General features: G+C 42.5%; 1 protein-coding gene across 1 annotated transcript in view; it reads right to left on the reverse strand.

The window, feature by feature from the left end:
• Positions 1-20,802, reverse strand: part of GSR (glutathione-disulfide reductase) — a 45,042-nt gene that overhangs the window by 14,279 nt on the left and 9,961 nt on the right. The window contains exons 2-7 of the mRNA XM_019953586.2: positions 15,900-15,926; positions 13,650-13,738; positions 12,045-12,114; positions 9,122-9,269; positions 5,837-5,891; positions 119-218 (exon numbers count right to left, since the gene is read on the reverse strand). Coding sequence (XP_019809145.2) covers positions 119-218; positions 5,837-5,891; positions 9,122-9,269; positions 12,045-12,114; positions 13,650-13,738; positions 15,900-15,926 — 489 coding nt within the window. The remainder of the gene's footprint in view (positions 1-118; positions 219-5,836; positions 5,892-9,121; positions 9,270-12,044; positions 12,115-13,649; positions 13,739-15,899; positions 15,927-20,802) is intronic.

Raw genomic sequence — 20,802 nt, forward strand, 5'->3', positions numbered from 1 at the left:
CAGACCAGGGATCAAAACCCAGTCCCCTGCACTGGCAGGCAAATTCTTAACCACTGAACTGCCAGGGAAGCCCTCCCTGTAAAATTTTTAAAAGATTAGCATCAAGAACAGATTTTACCTTATCATGCCGTATCATTATTGATGTCTTAGAACCCAGGGCAGACAGGATGCCAGCTATTTCCACGGCGATGTAACCAGCACCAACAATGACACTGCGGCTATAAGAGCAGAGGGTTAAGATCGGGAAATAAGCTCATTTTTGAATAAATGTAGATTTACAGAAAAGCTAAGGATATCCCTGCCCAGGTTTTCCCAACGTTAACATCTTATATTCATAGCAGCACTACTCAGAATAGGCGAGACATGGCAACAGCCTAAATGCTCATCGACAGACGAATGGATAAAGAAAATGTGGTGCACGTATACGATGGAATACTACTCAGCCATAAAAAGAATGAAACGATGCCATTTGTAGCAGCATGGATGCAACTGGAGGTTATCATACTAAGTGAAATAAGAGAAAGAGAAAAACAAATACCGTATGACGTCACTTACAAGTGAAACCTATGATACGACACAAGTGAAACTTATCGACAAAGCAGAAACAGACTCATAGAGGACAGAGTTGTGGCTATGGGGGGAGGTTGAAGAAGGGATGGACTGGGAGTTGGGGTCAGTAGATGTAGAGTGGATGGACATGGTCCTTCTGTATAGCACATGGAACTATATTCAATGTTCTGGGGTAAGTCATAAAGAAAATCAATACCAAAAACAACGTACAAATTGCTTAACGGGTCACTTTGCTGTAGAAATTAACACAATATTGTAAATCAACTATACTTTAATTAAAAAAATAAAGTTAACATCTTACAAACCGTGGTTTCCGCAGGACTGGAAAAGGTCACTTTTCATTCCAATGCCAAAGAATGTTTTAACTACTGCATAACTGCACTCATCTCACATGCTAGCAGGGTAATTCTCAACATCTTTCAAGCTAGGCTTCAACAGTAGGTGAACTGAGAATTTCCAAATGTAAAAGCTGGATTTAGAAAAGGCAGAGGAATCACAGATGAAATTGCCAACATATGCAAGATCACAGAAAAAGCAAGGGAATTCCAGAAAAACATCTACTTCTGCTTCATTGACTACACTAAAGCCTTTGACTATATGAATCACAACAAACTGTGGAAAATTCTTAAAGAGATGGGAATACCAGACCACCTTTCCTGCCTCCTGGGAAGCCTGTATGCAGGTCAAGAAACAACAATTAGAACTGGACATGGAACAACAGACTGGTTCAAAATTAGGAAAGGAGTATGTCAAGGCCGTATATTGTCACCCTGCTTATTTAACTTACATGCAGAGTACATCATGCGAAATGCCAGGCTGGATGAAGCACAAGCTGGAATCAAGATTGCTGGGGGAAATATCAATAACCTCAGATATGCAGATGACACCACCCTTATGGTGGAAAGCAAAGAGGAACTAAAGAGCCTCTTGATGAAGGTGAAAGAGGAGAGTGAAAAAGCTGGCTTAAAACTCAACATTCAAAAAAAAGAAAATCATGGCATCTGGTCCCATCACATAATGGCAAATAGATGGGGAAACAATGGAAACAGTGACAGACTTTCTTTTCTTGGGCTCCAAAATCACTGCGGATGGTGACTGCAGCCAGGAAATTAAAAGACGCTTGCATCTTGAAAGAAAAACTATGAGAAACCTAGACAGGATATTAAAAGTAGAGACATCGCTTCGCTGACAAAGGTCTATCTAGTCAAAGCTATGCTTTTTTCCAGTAGTCATGTACAGATGTGAAAGTTGGACCATAAAGAGTGGTCCAATAAGAACTGATTCTTTTGAACTGTGGTGTTGGAGAAGATTCTTGAGAGTACCTTGGACCGCAAGGAGATCAAATCAGTCAATCTTAAAGGAAATCAACCCTGAATATTCATTGGAAGGACTGATGCTGAAGCTCTAGTACTTTGGCCACCTGATGCTAAGAGCCAACTCAGTGGAAGAGACCCTGATGCTGGCAAAGACTGAGGGCAAGAGGAGAAGGGGGCAGTAGAGGATGCGAATGTTTGGATGACATCACTGACTCAACGGACAGAGTTTGAGCAAACTTAGGGAGATAGTGAAGGACAGGGAAGCCTGGAGTGCTGCAGTTCATGGAGTTGCAAAGAGTCGGACACGACTGAGTGACTGAAAAACAACAAACCGTGGAACAACTGTCAAAACTGACTCTGGTACATTACTGTGGACCAAACTCCAGACTTTATTCAGCTTTCATCTGTCTTTTCATTCATTTCCTTTTTCTGTCCAGTTCAGTATAACATAGTCATCTTAAGCAGAAAATATCCTTCTGTAGAAGGGAAATATATTTTTAGGTGTTTAAAAAATTCCTTAGCTTCGTTTCTTCAGAGAGGAAATAAAAAGCCTTTGAAGCTAGAGATGATTCCTTATGCAATGATCTTCACACCTAAAACTAAAATTGGCATAGTTCTAACCACTATTATTCCCCTCTAGCTCAGTATTTCTCCTTGATCACTGTTAAATCCTATCAGTCTCTCCAAGATGATGAAAGGCCAATTGAAGCAAGCCATTTTAACTTGTAGGATAGAGCTGCAATGAAACTAGATGTCCTGAATAAATTCTGGCCTAAGAAAGCAACTTAAACACTAGATAAATGTTTGGACGAAGGTCTGAGTCCACAACGGGGAAGCTAACCCCAGTCCCCAACTTCCCCACTGCAGCCTACAGAAAAAGTGCCCCCTCGGCCCCTTTTGGGATTGGCGTTCTCTCAAGCTTCGAACACGGTCGCACTACTAGCACAACGCTTGGGTAAGAAGTGAGCAATCAGGGGACAAGAAAGGAAACCCTTTTTTAGTATCTTCTACAGGTAAGGTGGGCTTCCTTTGTAGCTCAGTTGGTAAAGAATCTGCCTACAATGCAGGAGACCTGGTTCGATTCTTGGGTTGGGCAGATCCCCTGGAGAAGGAAATGGCAAGCCACTGCAGTATTCTTGCCTGAAGAATCCCACGGACTGTAGCCTGCCAGGCTCCTCTGTCTATGGGGTCACAAGAGTTGGACACGACTTAGCAACCAAACCACCACCACCACCACAGGTAGGGTATCCATGCTGTGAGTCCCTGTCTTTAGAGGGCTTCAGTGTGGATGGAAGATGTGGTGTGAACCCGAATGGCTGGGGGGAGGTGGAGCACGGATCCTGTGGAACACTGTGGGGCAAGGAGTTCTCCCTATGGTATGACCAGAGGTAAGAACTCTCTTCTACAACCCAGCGTACAAAAAGAGACATGTCTAACTCGGAAACTAGGAAATAGCTCTTCTTCCCTCTCCACCGTCCCTTTTTCTATGTTGACTCAATGCTTTCTTTGGGTCTTTGCTCCTGAGTCCCTCCTCTTCCCTCTCCATCTTCTCTCTCTTGCCCAAACATTTCTTATTTAAGTCCTACTTTTGTTAAGCGTTGCGCTGGACGCCATGGGTAGCAATCCCTGCACTTGAGGAATTCCTGAGGGGAAACATGCCCAGGGGTCCGCTAAAGCACAGAGAACGACATGCAGTTCCTGCGTGGGAGAGGTCACAGGAAACACTCCTGATTCAGAGATGTATTCTCAGCAGAAAGGATATACAAGAAATAGGTGAAAAATCTTCAAGGAGCTCAGTGTTCCCCTCTCAGCTTCCACAGGCCCCTCTTGTCCACTTTTTACCACTAAAGTAACCACTGGAAACAATCTTTTCATTTGCTTTGGTTTAGAACAAAAAAAGGAATGTATTGATTCATGTAACCAAGAAGTTCTGGCTTCAGGGATGGCCGCATCCAGGTGCTCAGATGCTGTGGTCCCTTAAAGCCGCTCAGCTTTGCGCTTCAGGCTGGCTTCATTCCCAGGCTCCACGCTGTGATACAAAGACTGCCAGAGGAATGAAGACACAGTGGCATGGTCTTAAGAAGCTGAAGCTCAGGCTGGGGAGCAGACACCCAGGCTTGCGGAGTCTTGATTTAAAACACCAGTGTTCAGTAGATGAAAACTCAGTAAGTTAGGTAAAAACTGTGAACCAAGAACAACCTCCACATTCTCCTTCTTACCCTAAATGCCTACAGGTCTTGGAGAGTCTCCAGGAGAGGAGGGGGGTGGCCACGGCTCACCCTGGGCACACAGACACTTTGGCTGCCATCTATGGGAGGCCTCCACCACGTGGAAACAGTCTTATATTCTGCTAGGTCCCCAGAGCTCTTCTCTTTCCCTCATCACGGCCCTCAGAACTCCCTGCCCCACAGTATTCCACAGGGTCTGTGCTCAAGCTTCCCCTCAGCCATAAGCTCAATGAGGACAAAGCTGGATCATACAGCCCAGAGCACATGTTAACTTCACCTACAAAATTTGTTCCTTCTTTGATTATTCACTTACTTACCAACATAACAATGATAAAAGAGTCTTAAAAAAAGACAAAAATCATATACCAATTGTTATTTTCCTGTGTTTCCAGAGTCTTATTTATAACATGCATATATTCACTTCTGAAACTTGCATTGCTACCTACACAAGTTTCATAAATGGTTTAAAAATATGTAACGGACAGATATCTAGAATGAAGCTTCTCTGAGTCTAGACTGAATTATATCATTTAAACACCATGAGTCACAACCACATTTCTGCATGTATTCTCACGTCTCACATCTGTCATCCCTAAAACTCAAAAGATCATGAAGAAAGGCTGCTCTCTTAACATGCTGCCATGTCCCAACAAACCTAAACAATCTGCTTGCTCTTCTCAAAGTCAGAAGATGACCTGGTCTGAATATTGTAATGGGACATTTTCACAGCAGCCACGAAAATGCCAGGACGCCCTCTTGTCCCTTGTGGACAGTCTGCGGCTCCAGGTGAATCAAGGTAAAGGAGCGAGCAGGGATTATGAGTCACCCACCAGGAAGGCCTTTAAGTAAAAGCTCAGGATTAAGACCTCACAGTGGACTGGCAGCGCCCACCGAGGGAGCAACAGAGTTGAGCAACAATAACAATGACTCCGGGAGTGAGTAAGCGCTACTCACAGAAGATAAAGGCCAGTCTCTGGGCTAACAGGGCCCCTCCTCCTGTTCCCTGGTGCCCCAATTCTTAGCATGAGTGAGGGGAGCACCCTTCTCATCTAGGAAGCCTGCAATTGGCAATTTCTTCAATAGGAACTTCCCTGGTGGCCCAGTAGTTGGAATTCCATGCTTCCACTGCAGGGGCTGTGGGTTTGATCCCTGGTTGGGGAACTAGGATTCCATGTGCTGCGTGGTGCAGCCAAAAAAAAAAAGAGAGAAACCATCTTCCTTGTTATCTTTTTTCTCTGTGTGTATCTAAACCAGTGGCAGAGGTTTACAAAGGTTATTTGGATAAACACATATAAATGACACTTTCAGGAAACCTATTTTTGTGGGACTGACGGAGGCTTCATTTATCCAGAGGCCTCTGCACTAGCCGCTCTGAAAACCTGAATGAGTCACTTTAGACATATCATCAACGGATGCTCTGTCACGCTGAAGAGAGAAGACAGTTTTAGGATTTCAGTGCTTATTTTCAAAACACCCCTGCATTTGAGTCTGGTCCTAAACATCTTGGACCGAAAGCATGGCCTTGGACCGAAAGCATGAAAAGATTTGAGTTGTTTATTGAGGGGTGCTCATGGATGAGAGACCCAAGGTCATAAAAAGAAAAGAGGTGGGAGAAGAGAATCTAGGAAACACCTACACATAACATCTCGGAAGAGGAAGTAGAAGAAATGTTAGGAGACTGAGGAAGAATGAACACGGAGGTCAGGGAGGAAAACCGCTTACCGAGGCAACTCTTCCAGCTGAAAAAACCCATCACTGGTTATTCCTAGGCTGGCACCTATGTAGGGAAAGGCAATATAGGTCACACCAACGGAGCTTTCTCTTGTAAAACAACCATATTCTATGCACAAACCAAACACCTCCTCAGCTCATCACTGTTTTGATGACTTCTGTTAAGTCTCCACTCAGGAAGCTGCCAATCAAATCTTCCCAAAGTCAACACTGTAATTTCCTCTGCCACGATGACTAAATAACTATTAAATTTCTTTGAGAAATTAAGATCTCAGGTCCACCCCCAAATGGCTCACTATTTTGGTTCTCTTCTCTCTGCCTTTTTTCCTTCAAAGGTTTTAACCAACTGTCCCTTCATTGCGGGGAGACTTCCAAATGCATAGTTTCAGTTCTGACCTTCTCCCCAGGCTCCAGTCCCATATTTTTAACTGTCCGGCTATAAGATTCTACTCTGCTTCAAACTTGCTATTTTCCAACTTGAACCTTAGTTTTATAATATCTCCCAAACTATATCCCTTTCTCATTTACCACTTCAGTTAAAAAGACCACCCTCCATCAATAATCCAAAGTCTTGAGCTTCCCTGGTGGCTCAGTGGTAAAGAATCCGCCTGCCAATGCAGGAGACAATGGGTTCGATCCCTGATCCGGGAAGATTCGCGCACGCCCCAGACCAGCTAAGCCCGTGCACCACAACTATTGATTGAGCCTGTGCTCTAGAGCCCAGGAGCCAAAACTACTGAGCCCACGTGCCCTGGAGCCTGTGCTCTGCAGCAAGAAAAGTCACTGCATTGAGAAGCCCTTGTACCACAAGTAGAGTAGCCCCTGGTCTCCCCAACTAGAAAAAAGCGCACACAGCAATGAAAACCCAGCACAGCCAAAAATAAAGAAATGTAATTATTTAAGAAAACAAATAATCCAAAGTCTTGAGTTCTCAATCTGTGATTCCTTCTTTTAACAACCATCTCATCAGTTATTAAAAATACTGCATTTTGCCAAATTTAATGCACAATGATTAAGGACACAACTTGATTTCAGAAGTGTTGAACATTTTCTAAAAATGTGTCTTGGAATCAATGAAATAGCTGGCTTTCCCTTCTGTGTTTCCTGCCTGCTCTCTTCTCCTAGTGCCTGGCATAGACCAGTGGCTCAGTAACTGTCTGCAGAGCTGAACTGAGTTCTTCCACCACATTTCAGACACTAACACTGTAGTTCAGAACCTATTACCACCTCCTGCACGTTCCACTGTAACAACTTTCTAACTGGCCTTCCTCCTCTGTAAGTCACTGTCAGATTAGGTTTCTAAAATTACCACTTAGATCTTGTCACTACCCTATTTATAAGCTATTAATAATTGGTTTCCATGAATGACAGAGACTCCTTAATTTCACTTTGTAAGTCTTCACAATTTGGCCCTAAGCTTCTTCCAATTTCAGTTCAATGTATTTTGGGGGGCTTTTTTGCTGTACCATGTGGCATGTGGGATCTGAGTTCCCTGACCAGGGATTGAACCCGAGCCCCCTGCCTTGGGAGGGCAGAGTCTTGACCACTGGATCACCAGGGAAGTCCCAGTTCAATGTATTTGCTTCCAGATTTCACTGCTAGAAAACTGGTTGAACTGACTGAATGTCCCTTAAAGACCTCATCACCCACTGGTTCTTCTGGCCTTTTTCTTCTTCAGCACATAATACTCAAATCTGTAAGCCCTTCTCCTGGCAAGTCTTTTTGGTCTATGCTAGCTCATAGTAATCCATCCCCCCTTTCCGCGACCCAACGCTCACTGTCTGGCAATCACCTTGGAATATTTACATTTCTCTGCATTTGTTAATTATTTATTTTTGCATTTATTTTTATTACATGTTTTTAATAAATGTATGTTTTAAAAAACTCAAAAAGCACCAAAGGCCACTGTGTGAAAAGCAGGTTGCTTTCCCACCCAGGGCTCTGGTGCTCTCCTAGGGTTTTGTGTGCCCTTCCAGATACCCCGGTGCATCTGCACAGTTTCCCCGCCTTTTTAAAACAACACAAACTGCAGCATATTATACACATTGTTCTGTACATTGCTTTCTTTCTCTAAACAATCCATTTTTAAAGCTGTTCCCTATCAGGATGTTTATATCCCATCTCACCAACTAAATTTTAAGTTATTTGACAACAGTATCTTTAACATTTTTTTTTTATACTAGTTGTTCTTTAGCTTTTGAGCCACATATCCCTTTTAAAAGCTTATGAAATTTTACAGATTCCCTCTCCAGAGAGAAAGAAATACCTACATGCATAGAAACTCAAAATTTTCCACATCAGTTCAGGTTGGTCGTGGGTCTTCAGAAGCCAATCCATGGAGAGACTTCCCTGGTGGTCTAGTGGTTAAGACTGTGCACCCAATGCAGGGGACTTGGGTTTAATCCCTAGTCAGGGAACTAAGATCCCACGTGCTACATGGCATGGCCAAAAAAAAAGAAGAAGCCAATCCATGGAGAATATAAAAGTTTTATAAACCACGATCATCATCTATTAAAAACAAAGGGCTTATAACTAGTTGGGGAAAAAGATACAGACAGTGTTTTCTATGACAGAACACAGCAATACCTTATGATTCCTCTCTGTGTATACAAAGTAAAGGCTGATGACTGTCGGAGATTCATTACTGCTTTAATTTCTAATTCTTTACATGAGAGAAAAATATGCATATAAGAAGGCTTAATTAGCGGATGAAGTTATATCTATACAAGATTTCTCTCCTTTAAACAAAACAGTAAATATCTCACAACAAACTGAGGCTAGAAACAGACTCCACTGTGCTGAGAGGGGAAGGATGGGGCACTTGCTGATTTTTCCTCCTGTGTTACCTGTAGCCTGGAGCTGGATGAAATATATCTTTCTTTGCCCCATCACTGAAAAGTCAAAGTGTTAGTCGCTCAGTCGTGTCCGACTCTCTGCGACCCCAAGGACTGAGCCTCTGTCCATGGAACTCTCCAGACAAGAAAATGAGTGGGCAAACCATTCCCTTCTCCAGTGGATCTTCCCAACACAGGGATCGAACCCAAGTCTCCTCATTGCAGGTAGATTCTTTACCATCTGAGCCACCAGGGAAGCCCTGCCCTGTCACTTAGGCACCACTTAAGCCAGTTACATTCAGGTTCTGCAGAGGCTTCCTCTCAGGTGTCCAAGACAAAGAACTGGCAAGGGGCAGATGCCCTGCTGTGGTGGGTATGGTGGGAAACAACGGTAAGGGCTGTCTGACTGTTATTTGTTAGCAGATGCCTTTGGAAGACTCACCGGGGATCTGGCTCTCCTGAGGAACCGAGGGCACACCTCCTGTGGCGATCAGGATGTGAGGAGCGGTGTATTTTTTCCCGTTGACCTCCACTGTGGGCTGAGGATCGCACGTGAATGCTGCATGGCCATGGATGATGTCTATGTGGGACTGGAGAAGAGAGCACGGTAACATTAGCCTGTTTGTAGGACTGAAAAACAAGGGAGTGGGGAGGGAAGTATTGGGAGTTTGGGGTTAGCAGATGCAAACGATTATATTTTGGATGGATAAACAACAAGGTCCTACAGTATAGCTATATGTATAATTGAGGTACTTTGCATTATAGCAGAAATTAACAGAACACTGTAAATCAACTATACTTAAATTTTTTTTTAAAAAAGAGAGAGATTAAATAAAAAGATTAAAAAAATAAAACAAGGGAATTCCCCAGTGATCCAGTGGTTAGGACTCGGTGTTTTCACAGCCAGAGCCAGGGTTTGATCCCTGGTTGGGGAACTGAGCTCAAGCTGTACGGCACAGCCAAAAAAAAAAGAACGTCCACCCCCTCCAAAAAAAAAGCAAAACAAAGCTTGCAGCAACTTATTTTTTCCAGTCTCTATGGAGGATTTTGGTTTATGGCTTGCTGATGCCAAGACAACTCTCTGACGTCCGAGTTTCTACAGAACTTTTAACTGTTGATTGATAGTTAGGTTGGGGGTTGCCATTGATGCTGAAGTATACAGTAAGTAGAAATAAAGATAGAATCTTGGGTGAAAACCTAGAAACTAAAAAAGTATATATCTATGCAAGTCATCCCGTGAAGAAGAAGATTACATGTTTGTTCCCAAAAGGTGAAGGAGAAAGCCCTCCTCACTTGGAATGAAAACAGACTGAAGAACGATGTGTCTGGAGGAAAGAAACCTGAGAAAAACAAGAAGAATAAAGGTGCAGGGAGCTGAGGCCAAAGCGGGGAGAAACGCCATCCTTCTCTCTTCTCAAACGAAGAGGGGAAGAACATCACAATTACATGACTGTGAAGTTTTACACAGAAGGGGTTGAGAACTCAGATCTGATTTGCTCTCACTGGCAGCCTCCATGCCTGGGACTGAGTCTGAACTGCCAGCTAGTTTCTGCCAGCCATGATACATGTACAGGCAAAAAATGTGGGCAACCCACAAGGACACTGGAATCCTGTAAGCACGATCACGGAACAGGACGGTTTAAGTTTGAGCATACCTGGTTCTAAATTGAGCTATTTCCTCCTTTCTAATCAGCCCTCCAGGCCTGTTCTGCAGATGCCCTGCTTAATCAAGGTGAAACAAGATTGATGCCAAAAGCCACGAGGCTCCCAAAACACCTTCCTTCATGAGGTAATGATTTCCTATGCCATGTTAGACAAAAAAGGGACTGAGTCGAGTGGCAATAAATATACGTAATCATTTAGGAAAGAAACTGATGAAATTTTACTTTTCATTCCCTAGGATATTTAACAGAAAGTTTCCTATTCTGAATTTCTGGATGACCTATGGTTCCTTTCCCATATGAGGTCATGGAAATTCTGCTACACACCAAGATTTGTGAGTATTAAAAAAATGTTGTTGCCTGAGTAGTTTTCCATTCTCTTTTGCAAAAGTATTTTAAACAAGTTCCATTTAAAAAAAATTATTATTTTTTTAACTTGGGTGTCTTAGTATAGCAAATGGCATCTCACATTCATGTCTATCAGCCTTAAAATCCCATGAACTCAGTGCACAGGGATCTGAAGACCAAATATGTTCCCTTTGAACTGGGCTTAAGGTCAGAAAATATCACCTTCTCAAAAAGAAACCTAATGAAAAGAACTAATATAAAAATATAAACATGCTGCTAAGGAGATTACAGTGGCCCAAATATAACCCAAGTATACTGATCTAACATAACCTAAGCGATGCCGAAGTCTTAGAAGCTGCAGAGTGAGACCACAAAGACCAACGAAGGATGGTGAGAGTCATGCCGTTGAGAGAGTTGGGAATTCCCTGGTGGTTCAGTGGTTAGGACTCTGAGCTTTCACTGCCCAAGGCTGTGGGTTCAACCCCTGGTTGGGGAACTAGGATCCCGCAGGTCGTGTGGCCCAAAATAAATTGATTTAGAATAAATAAATAAAAAAGAGGAAGGAGAGTTGGACCGTTCGTGGTGCACAGTTCGTCGATGTCTCCCACAGTGCTGTGGAAGAGGTGTGACACAGAAGCACAAAGCGGGGGCTTCCCTGGTGGCTCAGGCGGTAAAACACGAGGCGGGAAAGGCCTCAGGACAGCAAAGACCACCACAGTGTGCTGAAAGCAAACACACCGCGGCCTGATTTTCCTTTTTCCTTTCACTTTTAGAGTCTTCATAGATACGTTTATTAATATACACATAGATAAGCATAAACACATGTATTTCCTTTCTTCATTGGCCAAGAGGGCCTAAAACCAATAGTAGTAGCAATGAGCACATCTACAGCCCAGTTTATGTCTGCCTAATTTTGCTGACCGAACTACGTTCACAAAAATGCCCTTCTGAACCACAGCATGTCCTGAGTAGATCCAGCCACCAAGGACGAGGCTGTTCTGAGCAGGTGAGCAGTGGCAGCATTCCAGGGAGATAATGGTCCTGAATTTAATCCACAAACTGGCACACTGTTACATAAATCAGGCTCTTAGGTGCTTGGTTTCTGGAACTGAGTGGAGGGCCAGACAGGTGCAGGCAGGTATTCGCTGAGACCTGGCACATACCACCATCTCTCCACAGAAACAGAAACAAGATTGATCTACCGAGTCCAATTTATGCTCTGACAGATCAACATCAAAACCATTAATCATAAAGAAAGAAAAGAGATAAATGTAGAGGCTGTGTTTCAGCCTGGCCAGATTCAGTTCTCCAGCAGAGAACAGCTCCTTCTCAAAGTTCAAAGCCCGACACACTCACCTTGGTTAGATTATTTTGATAGATGGTGTTCAGGCGGCTCACATAGGCGTCCCGCTTTTCCTTTATAATCCTGCAATGAACCGGAGTCAGTACTGAGGATCCGTAGTCTCCTTGCTCAGTGGTAACTAGGGCCTCTGGCCATGAACACCCCAGAGCAGAGAATCAGACTATCCACGAGAGCCCTGGGGGTGCGTGTCCCTAAAGGCAGGCGCCCCTTCCCCTGTGTCTGTCTGCTTTCCGTATGCATGCAGAGAAACCTTAATCTACTCTAGGGAAAACGTTCAGTTAACACAAACTGTTCATAAATTTTTTTCTGCACAAAAAGCAAGGACACTGCTTTGGCACAAAGCCTACTATGTCATGGCCACTCATTATTTGCTCAATAAATGAATAAATAAGCTAACTTTTAAAATGTATGGCTTCAGAGATGTTTATACGAGGGGATTCCCTGGCAGTCCAGAGGTTAGGACTCCCCATTTCCACTGCAGAGGGCATGCGTCAATCCCTTGGAGAAGTAAGATCTTGCATGCTGCAAGATGCAGCCAAAAGGAGACCAAAAAAAAGTTTATGGCAGTTCCTTTAAAAGTTAAACATAGGGGATTAAGAGGTTCAAATTATTATGCATAAAATAAGCTACAAAAATATATTGGACAGCACAGGGAATACGGCCAATGATTTATAATAACTACAAATGCAGTATAACCTTTAAAAGGTGTGAATCACTATGATCTACATCTGAAACTTATATAATGTTGTATGCCAACTATACCTCAATAAAAAATAAATAACAGGTATAAAAGCTTCCCAAAAAAGTTAAAATATAAACTGTCACAAGACTCGGCAATTTTACTTCTAGGTGTAGACCCCAAAGAACTGAAAACAGGACTTGCAGACCAATGTTCATAACATCATTATTCACAACAGACAAAAGATGGAAAAAACCCAGGAGTCCATTGAAGGATGGATAAATACAACACAGTATATAAACATTAGGGACTATCACTCAGCCTTATAAGGAATGAAATTCTGACACATGCCACAGCATGGATGAACTCTAAAAATGTTAGGCTAAGTAAAATAAGCCAGGCATAAAAGGACAGATATTGTGTAAGGTACCTAGAATAGGCAAATCCATAGAGACAGAAGATAAAGTAGAGATACCAGGGGTTTGCGTGTGGGAGGGAAGACTGTTTAACAGGTACCCTGTTTCTGCTTGGGAGGCTGGAAGAGTTCTGGAAACGGATGTTGGTGATGGCTGTACAACACTATGAACATACCTAATGCCACTGAATCAACAACTTTAAAATAGCTAACATGGACCTTGTATGTTGTATATGTATTTTAAAACCACTCTACTGAGGTATGATTGAGACACAAAAAGCTGTATGTATCTAATGTATACAACTCGATGAGTTTAGAGACAAGTATACACCTATGAAATTATCACTGCAGTCAATGCCACAAACATATCCATCACCTCCAAATGTTTGTTATATACCGTTTACATTAATAATAATAATACGTCCCCAAAAGTTTATGGTTCACTTCATTATGAAAGAAAACATTCACGCTTATAAACAGAACCATCTCAGCATTTATACATACCGCCAATTGAATTTACTTTCACAACTTTGAAAGCCATAGTCAACGTGGTCATGCATGAATTCAGAGTGGACAGCAGTGTTCCACATTACCTATATCAAAAAAAAAAGTGGTGCCTGAGTCTTGACAGAAAAGAGATATTTTTTTCCTATAGAAAAATATAACTATATAACAATAGATAAAAATACTGATCTTTAAGTCACAAATAAAAACATAACAAAAATAAATAAATAACAAATAAAACTAAACATTTTTAAAGAGAAGTTCAGAAATATGACCAGATAGATTTTCTAGTGAGGTTTCTGAAACGTTGGGGGAAATTACTTCTGCTCTTGAATTCATTCCCTAGTTTATAAGCTCTATAAAAGCAGAATAGTATATGCCTCACAGTTCTATTCACTACTGCTTACATTCATTCTAAGTTTCAGATTTCTTTAACCTTTTGCATCTATAACTTCAAAGTGATTTGGAAGGAAACTGTGAGATAAAACTGATCACTAGAAACTTTAAAAGAACGGACTCTTACTATGTATTCGGTAACTACAATATGTCTTTGTAAGGATATATGTAACCAGACACCTGGAACTCACAAGATTTGACTGGGATGTTGCCTATAATCTGTAAAAACTTTTTATACCAACTGATTGTCATGATAACTGAATTAAAACTGGCATCCAGAAGTCTAGATGGCAAACTGCCATTTTATTGGTCAGAAATGCCCGAGACTCCACTTTTAACAAGCCTTTGATTTCTTCTTTTTGCTTTTCTCCCCGTGTGCCTCAAAAAGAATAAACTGATGACTCTGCTGGACTCTTTTAACTGAGGTGCAGTTCTATCAACTGCTTACCACCATGGCATCCAAATACTATCCTCAGAAACATCATTCAAGCAACTTGAGAAATTCAATTTTAGAATGGCCAGGAGATACCCCAAGTCACATGACGCATGGTTTTAACATGGACAGTTTACAGGGCAATAGATTCCTGCTGAAAAACAAAAACTATCAGCATCAAGATAAAACAAAACAAAAAAAACCCCCAACAATCTTGACACATCTTTTCAGGAGAAAAACCGTTCTAGTCTCCCTGAGAAAAAAATCAGAGCTGCACCGGAGCAGGTGAAAGACCAGATGGATTGAGGCAAATACCCGACTCTGTGCAAAGTCACTGAGGGTTCCAGGTAATAACTGAAGCCATGTGTGTGAGCCACACCCATCCATTTGCTACCCTCAGCTACTAGGTCTTGGTCATTTCGGCACTTGGGCTTAGAGTTGGATATAATCGTTTTTATTTCCTGGCTGGACCTCCCTATTGAGAAAAGGTTATCCTGTGCAGACAGATAATGCTTTTCTTTAACGTCACGACTATGCACATTTGGTTGGCCTTTGTTCCTTCTAGACCATCAGAAGTTGGAGACGACACTGTGTTCTATTCCTGGTTATCTCCCCACTGTGTCCCCAAAGGAACTTTGTCCCTGTGAGAACTTAACCACAAGGTGAATGGTCAGGATGAATTTCCCTTGTATGTATGATGCAGTTAGTATCCAGGAGCTAATATTTTGTGGTTATCTCTGCAGCAGCCCCTCCCTCCCTTTTTCTGGGCTGAATATGCCATTCACTTGCCCAGTCTCCTCTGCAGGGGTAGCTTGCCCTGGCCAGGAGAATCTAAAGCCATCTGTGGGGAAAGTGCTGGGTGAGGACATCCTGCCTGGAGAGCTCCACCAGCCATCCTGTGGCTTTGGGGCATGATACTACTGATCATACACTGAGGATACCAGAGTGGAAAGATGGCGAGAAGCCAGGGGTCTTTCAGATACTCTATCCCCAGGCATCTTTTCTCCCTCTTCAGGCTTCTTAATAAATGTTATTTGTGCATGCTCAGTCGCTCAGTTGTGTTCAACTCTTTGTGACCCCCTGGACTGTAGGCCACCAGGCTCCTCTGTCCCATGTGGATTCTCCAGGCACGAATACTAGAGTGGGTTGTCATGCCCTTCTCCAGGGGATCTTCCTGACCCAGGGATCGAACCCTAATCTCCTGTATTGCAGGTGGATTCTTCACAACCAAGCCACCAGGGAAGCCCGAATGATATTTACAAACACAAATAAAAACTATCCTGTGGTTACCGTTAGTAGGTTTCTCAGCTCTTTTTTGAGGCAAGGATTTTAACTGGTACATCTGAAAATAACCTTATTCTGATCACGATTCACCAAATATGCCCAAGGGGAATGAAAGGAAGGAGGAATAAAAGCTCTACCTTTTTGGGTACACATCCGACATTCACCTAGAAAAAAATAAGAGGGACATATTTTAGGAAGATTCAATTCAAAATCATCAAAGAAACCTACAAAAGATGAAACCCAAGCATCCACCCTGGAGATTTACTCCCTTTTTTCTATTATAGAGTTGAAAAATTTATGAACAATACTTCCTTGTGCGAGAAGGCAAAGAATTTTACTTATCAGCATTTTGTCAAGAAAAGCAGTGGGTTGCAGGGGAGAACAAGTCCATTTCTGAGGCAGGGCAGTGGGGAGGGAGGCACTCCGGGCATGATACAGATCAGGAGGTACCCAAGGTCAGAGCTTGCACAAGCCAAGAGGGACAAAGCAGAAGAGAAAGAGCAATGCAGTGGCGAGAGGACCCACCAGCTGAATAAAGGCAACTGAATCATTTGAGCAGCTGTCCTAGAGGATTTCTGAGAAATTTACTATAGCTTATGCTGGGTAAAATACCCAGAATGTCTCCTCTGAGAAAATCTATAGCAGAAAATTACATTATTTTTCAAGATCAAAGTATGATGATGAATCAAGCAGTAAAGTTCATCCATTATCTCTCTCTATGCTTATATACATGAAGATAATACACCATTTATACACTTATATTCATGTATATATATAGACCTTTATGTCTATATGTTAGAAACAGACCATAAACTTGACTCTTAGTCTTCTAGCAGCCAGTACAAAGGAGAATACAGATAGTAAGATTTCAGTAAAAACCAGCCAGATGTTTAAAAGCATACTATTAGATTGCTGGGAGAAATATCAATAACCTCAGATATGCAGATGACACCACCCTTATGGCAGAAAGTGAAGAGGAACTAAAAAGCCTCTTGATGAAAATGAAAGTGGAGAGTGAAAAAGTTGGCTTAAAGCTCAACATTCAGAAAACTAAGATCATGGCATCCGGTCCCATCACTTCATGGGAAACAGATGGGGAAACAGTGGAAACAGTGTCAGACTTTATTTTTCTGGGCTCCAAAATCACTGCAGATGGTGACTGCAGCCATGAAATTAAAAGACGCTTACTCCTTGGAAGGAAAGTTATGACCAACCTAGACAGCATATTCAAAAGCAGAGACATTGCTTTGCCAAAAAAGGTTCGTCTAGTCAGGGCTATGGTTTTTCCTGTGGTCATGTATGAATGTGAGAGTTGGACTGTGAAGAAGGCTGAGCGCCGAAGAATTGATGCTTTTGGACTGTGGTGTTGGAGAAGACTCTTGAGAGTCCCTTGGACTGCAAGAGATCCAACCAGTCCATTCTGAAGGAGATCAGTCCTGGGATTTCTTTGGAAGGAATGATGCTAAAGCTGAAACTCCAGTTCTTTGGCCACCTCATGCGAAGAGTTGACTCATTGGATAAGACTCTGATGCTGGGAGGGATTGGGGGCAGGAGGAGAAGGGGATGATAGAGGATGAGATGGCTGGATGGCATCACTGACTCGATGGACGTGAGTCTCAGTGAACTCCGGGAGTTGGTGATGGACAGGGAAGCCTAGCGTGCTGCGATTCATGGGGTGGCAAAGAGTTGGACACAACTGAGCGACTGATCTGATCTGATTCATCATAAAAAAATATATAACTATTCAAACTCCTTAGAGAGAAATTCCTCCCAACCGTCCTTGTAAATTGTGATGTATATGTATACACACACATTTTTGTGTACATTTGTTTACTTCCTTTTGATCACACCCTAAAACTTATAACTTGAAAAAAACTGTGGCTAAGAGTAAGACTAATTAGTACTTAGGCAGCAATATTGTACTATAATTATGTAACATGATAAATATTCTTATATTAGGCAATCATATTACAATCGATAAATACATCAAAGTGACAGGCTATACACCTTAAACTTACACGATGTTAACACATCAAACTTATTCAACTATAAATATGTATTTTTTAAAGAGTAAGCCATTAAAACTACACATACTATTTGGCACACACCTTTAGAGGTTAGCAATTCTAAATTTAGGACTGTATAAACGGTCACATATTATGTTCCAGCATCCAAAGAAACATAGATAAGGATGTGCATTCACTGTCACAGGGATTAACCGGAAACAAGGTAACTATCCATCATTAAGGAAGCATTATTACAGGGAAATTACTGTACACTGAGCCTATGGAATACTTTGCAGTCCTTTAAAAGGCCACAGTGATTTCTATTTACTGTTACAGAAGGGTTTCTTAGAATATTAAGTGACAAAAAGAAAGCTGCAGAACAATTTGTTCTGTATATTCCAATTTACATTTATATATATTTGAAAATGTGCACATACAATTAAACACTTTGAGCACATACTCCATGTTATTAACAGTAGTCATCTCTGGGGAGGGAGAAAATGTTCATATTTTACTCCATATACTTTCTATAATGTCATTCCTTACTTGTGTAATTCATTTAGACAAAGAAATAAACCAAAATGATTTTATCTGGGTAGTGGAATTTAGATGGTTCATTCTTTGACCGCTCTTATCTGTTTTCAGTATTTTCTACTATACAATTATTTTTCTTTTACATGGAAACATTTGTAACATTGGAATAATTTATATCAGGTGCTCATAAGCTCTGCTGACCACGACCATAGAGAACTAGGCAGGCTCTCTGGATGCCTAAACATTACAGGTCTGGGGCCAAGTGTATGACTCTTGAGTAGTTTATTTTTTAGAAGTTTAACCATTCATTCATTCAGAAGTACTGATTAAGTGCTCACTCACTAATGCCAGAAATGATGCAAAACAGAGCACTAAATGGACGCAGACTCTGCTCTCATGGAGCCACAGTCCCGACCAGAAGGAGGTGCTTGGCCTGTCCAAGAAGCCGACTCGAGAGGCAGCAGCAGAATCACCCACATTCCCTAAAATCGCACACTCTCGGGCCCGAAGTCAAAGGAGGAAGCTGGTAGAAAATTATGAGCTTTAGGAGCCAGAGAATCTGTCTAGCACACTTTGGGACCTGGGGCTAGGGCTGAATGCAAACCCATGACCTTGACGTACTCCTCCTCCTATTTTGGCAGCTCCTAGTGACAGGCCTCCAGGGGTTTCCACTGGTTTCCAAAACCTCAAACACTTCAGCGCAACCCAACTATCAAATGCCTCTTTGACGTGGAAGGAGAAAATGATTCGTTACCTACAAAACTGAGGAAGCTGGGGTGGAGAGCTCTACGCAGCCCTGGTCAACCCTCCTTCCCACTCTCTAGCTGAGGTTGAGCACAGACATAGAGTCAGACAGACAGGAGCTTGAATCCTCTGCTTGCTGGTGGTTAGGGGTAAGTTTCTAAACCCTTCTGAGCACAGTTTCCTATCCCATAGAACGGGACTGATAATACTTATATTGTAGAGGTTTTGAGATGATCAGAGATGATGTATGTAAAGCACCTATTTTCTAATTCATGATACTTCTGATGATGCCACTGACCTCTCTGAATTATTTCTGCAGTCTGCCAGCTCTTCTGGTTATAGAAAAGCCATATGGAAAAGTGTGTGTTTTAGTCATTCAGTTGTGCCTGACTATGTGATCCCACAGACTATAGCCCACCAGGCTCCTCTACCTATGAGATTCTCCAGGCAAGAATACTGGAGTGGGTTGCCATTTCCTCCTCCAGGGGATCTTCCTGACCCAGGGATTGAACCCGCGTCTCTTGCATTGGCTGGCAGATTTCTTACCACTGAGCCACCTAGGAAGCCTGAGAGTCCAATGGTACCTGTGGCAAAATTCATGAGCTTCACCATTTAACCAAGGTCTGGCCTTCTAACCTACAATTCTGCCCAGACAAGTAAAAACGTCACAGTAACTCGGCTAATCTGCAATCTCATGGGTCAAGAATGTCACTGGTGCTTAAGTAACAGTAAGCTTCCTTCCTCTGGTTTCCCCCTTACTGCCTCCCATCACGAGTTGCCTATGGTTTCTTCCATCCATTTTCCTTCTTCACAGCCTAAAATCTAGCTCAGGACTGAGGCAGGAGCACTTAGCAAATGACAAATCGTCATTCACTAAGCAAAACTCTATCGGTTCATCAACAGCTTCTTTGAGCACAATCTTTCAGTCATGTTGCACAAGATACTGTTCTAGGGGCTCAGTGTTGATGACCAGAAGAGATAAAGATCTCTGTCTTTGGCGAGTCTCACCAGCTTTACATCCACAACTAATAAGCCCCTGGACATCACTTACCCACGTCCCTTCACAATTCTGACCACTCCTGATGTATGTTTTATTTCTCCACAATTTAGCTCCATTCTGACAGCATCCATTGGAGACGGGATCAGATCTCAGAGGTGAAGGGCTCAGTCCTACAAGACTGCCCTATCTCCCATGTCAGTCACCCAACACAAGTCCAGGTTATCAGCTGTGCTTCTGACCAACCTGCTATAGATCCAAAGTTTCAATGACTCCACCTCCCACCGCCCTTTCTTGGGTTTGATTAATTTGTAAGAGTGGCTCACAGGACCTAGAGAAACATGTGATAAAACATTTTACTCATGAGATTACCAGTTTATTATAAAAAGCTATAACGCAACTCAGGAGCAGACCAATGGAAGAGATGTGCAGGGTAAGCTATGTAGGAAGGGGTGTGGAGCCCTCATGCCCTATCTGGGCACACACGCCACTCTCCTCAAATCTCCAAGTGTTCACCAACCCAGAAGCTCTCTGAACTCTGTCCTTTTGGTTTTCTCTGAAGGCTTCCATTACACAGTCAGGGTTGACTAAATCATTGGCCACTGGTGTTATTCGACCTCCAAACCCTTGTCCTTTCCTTCCCAAGGTCAGGGGGTTAGGCTGGTTCCTTTGCCAACCAGGACCTATGCTTACATTCTTTCCATCAGACACCTCATTAACATAAACCCAGGTGAGGCCGAATGTCAAGGCACTCATCAT

This window comes from Bos indicus, chromosome 27, assembly GCF_029378745.1.
Source record: "Bos indicus isolate NIAB-ARS_2022 breed Sahiwal x Tharparkar chromosome 27, NIAB-ARS_B.indTharparkar_mat_pri_1.0, whole genome shotgun sequence".
Taxonomy (NCBI): Eukaryota; Metazoa; Chordata; class Mammalia; order Artiodactyla; family Bovidae; genus Bos; species Bos indicus.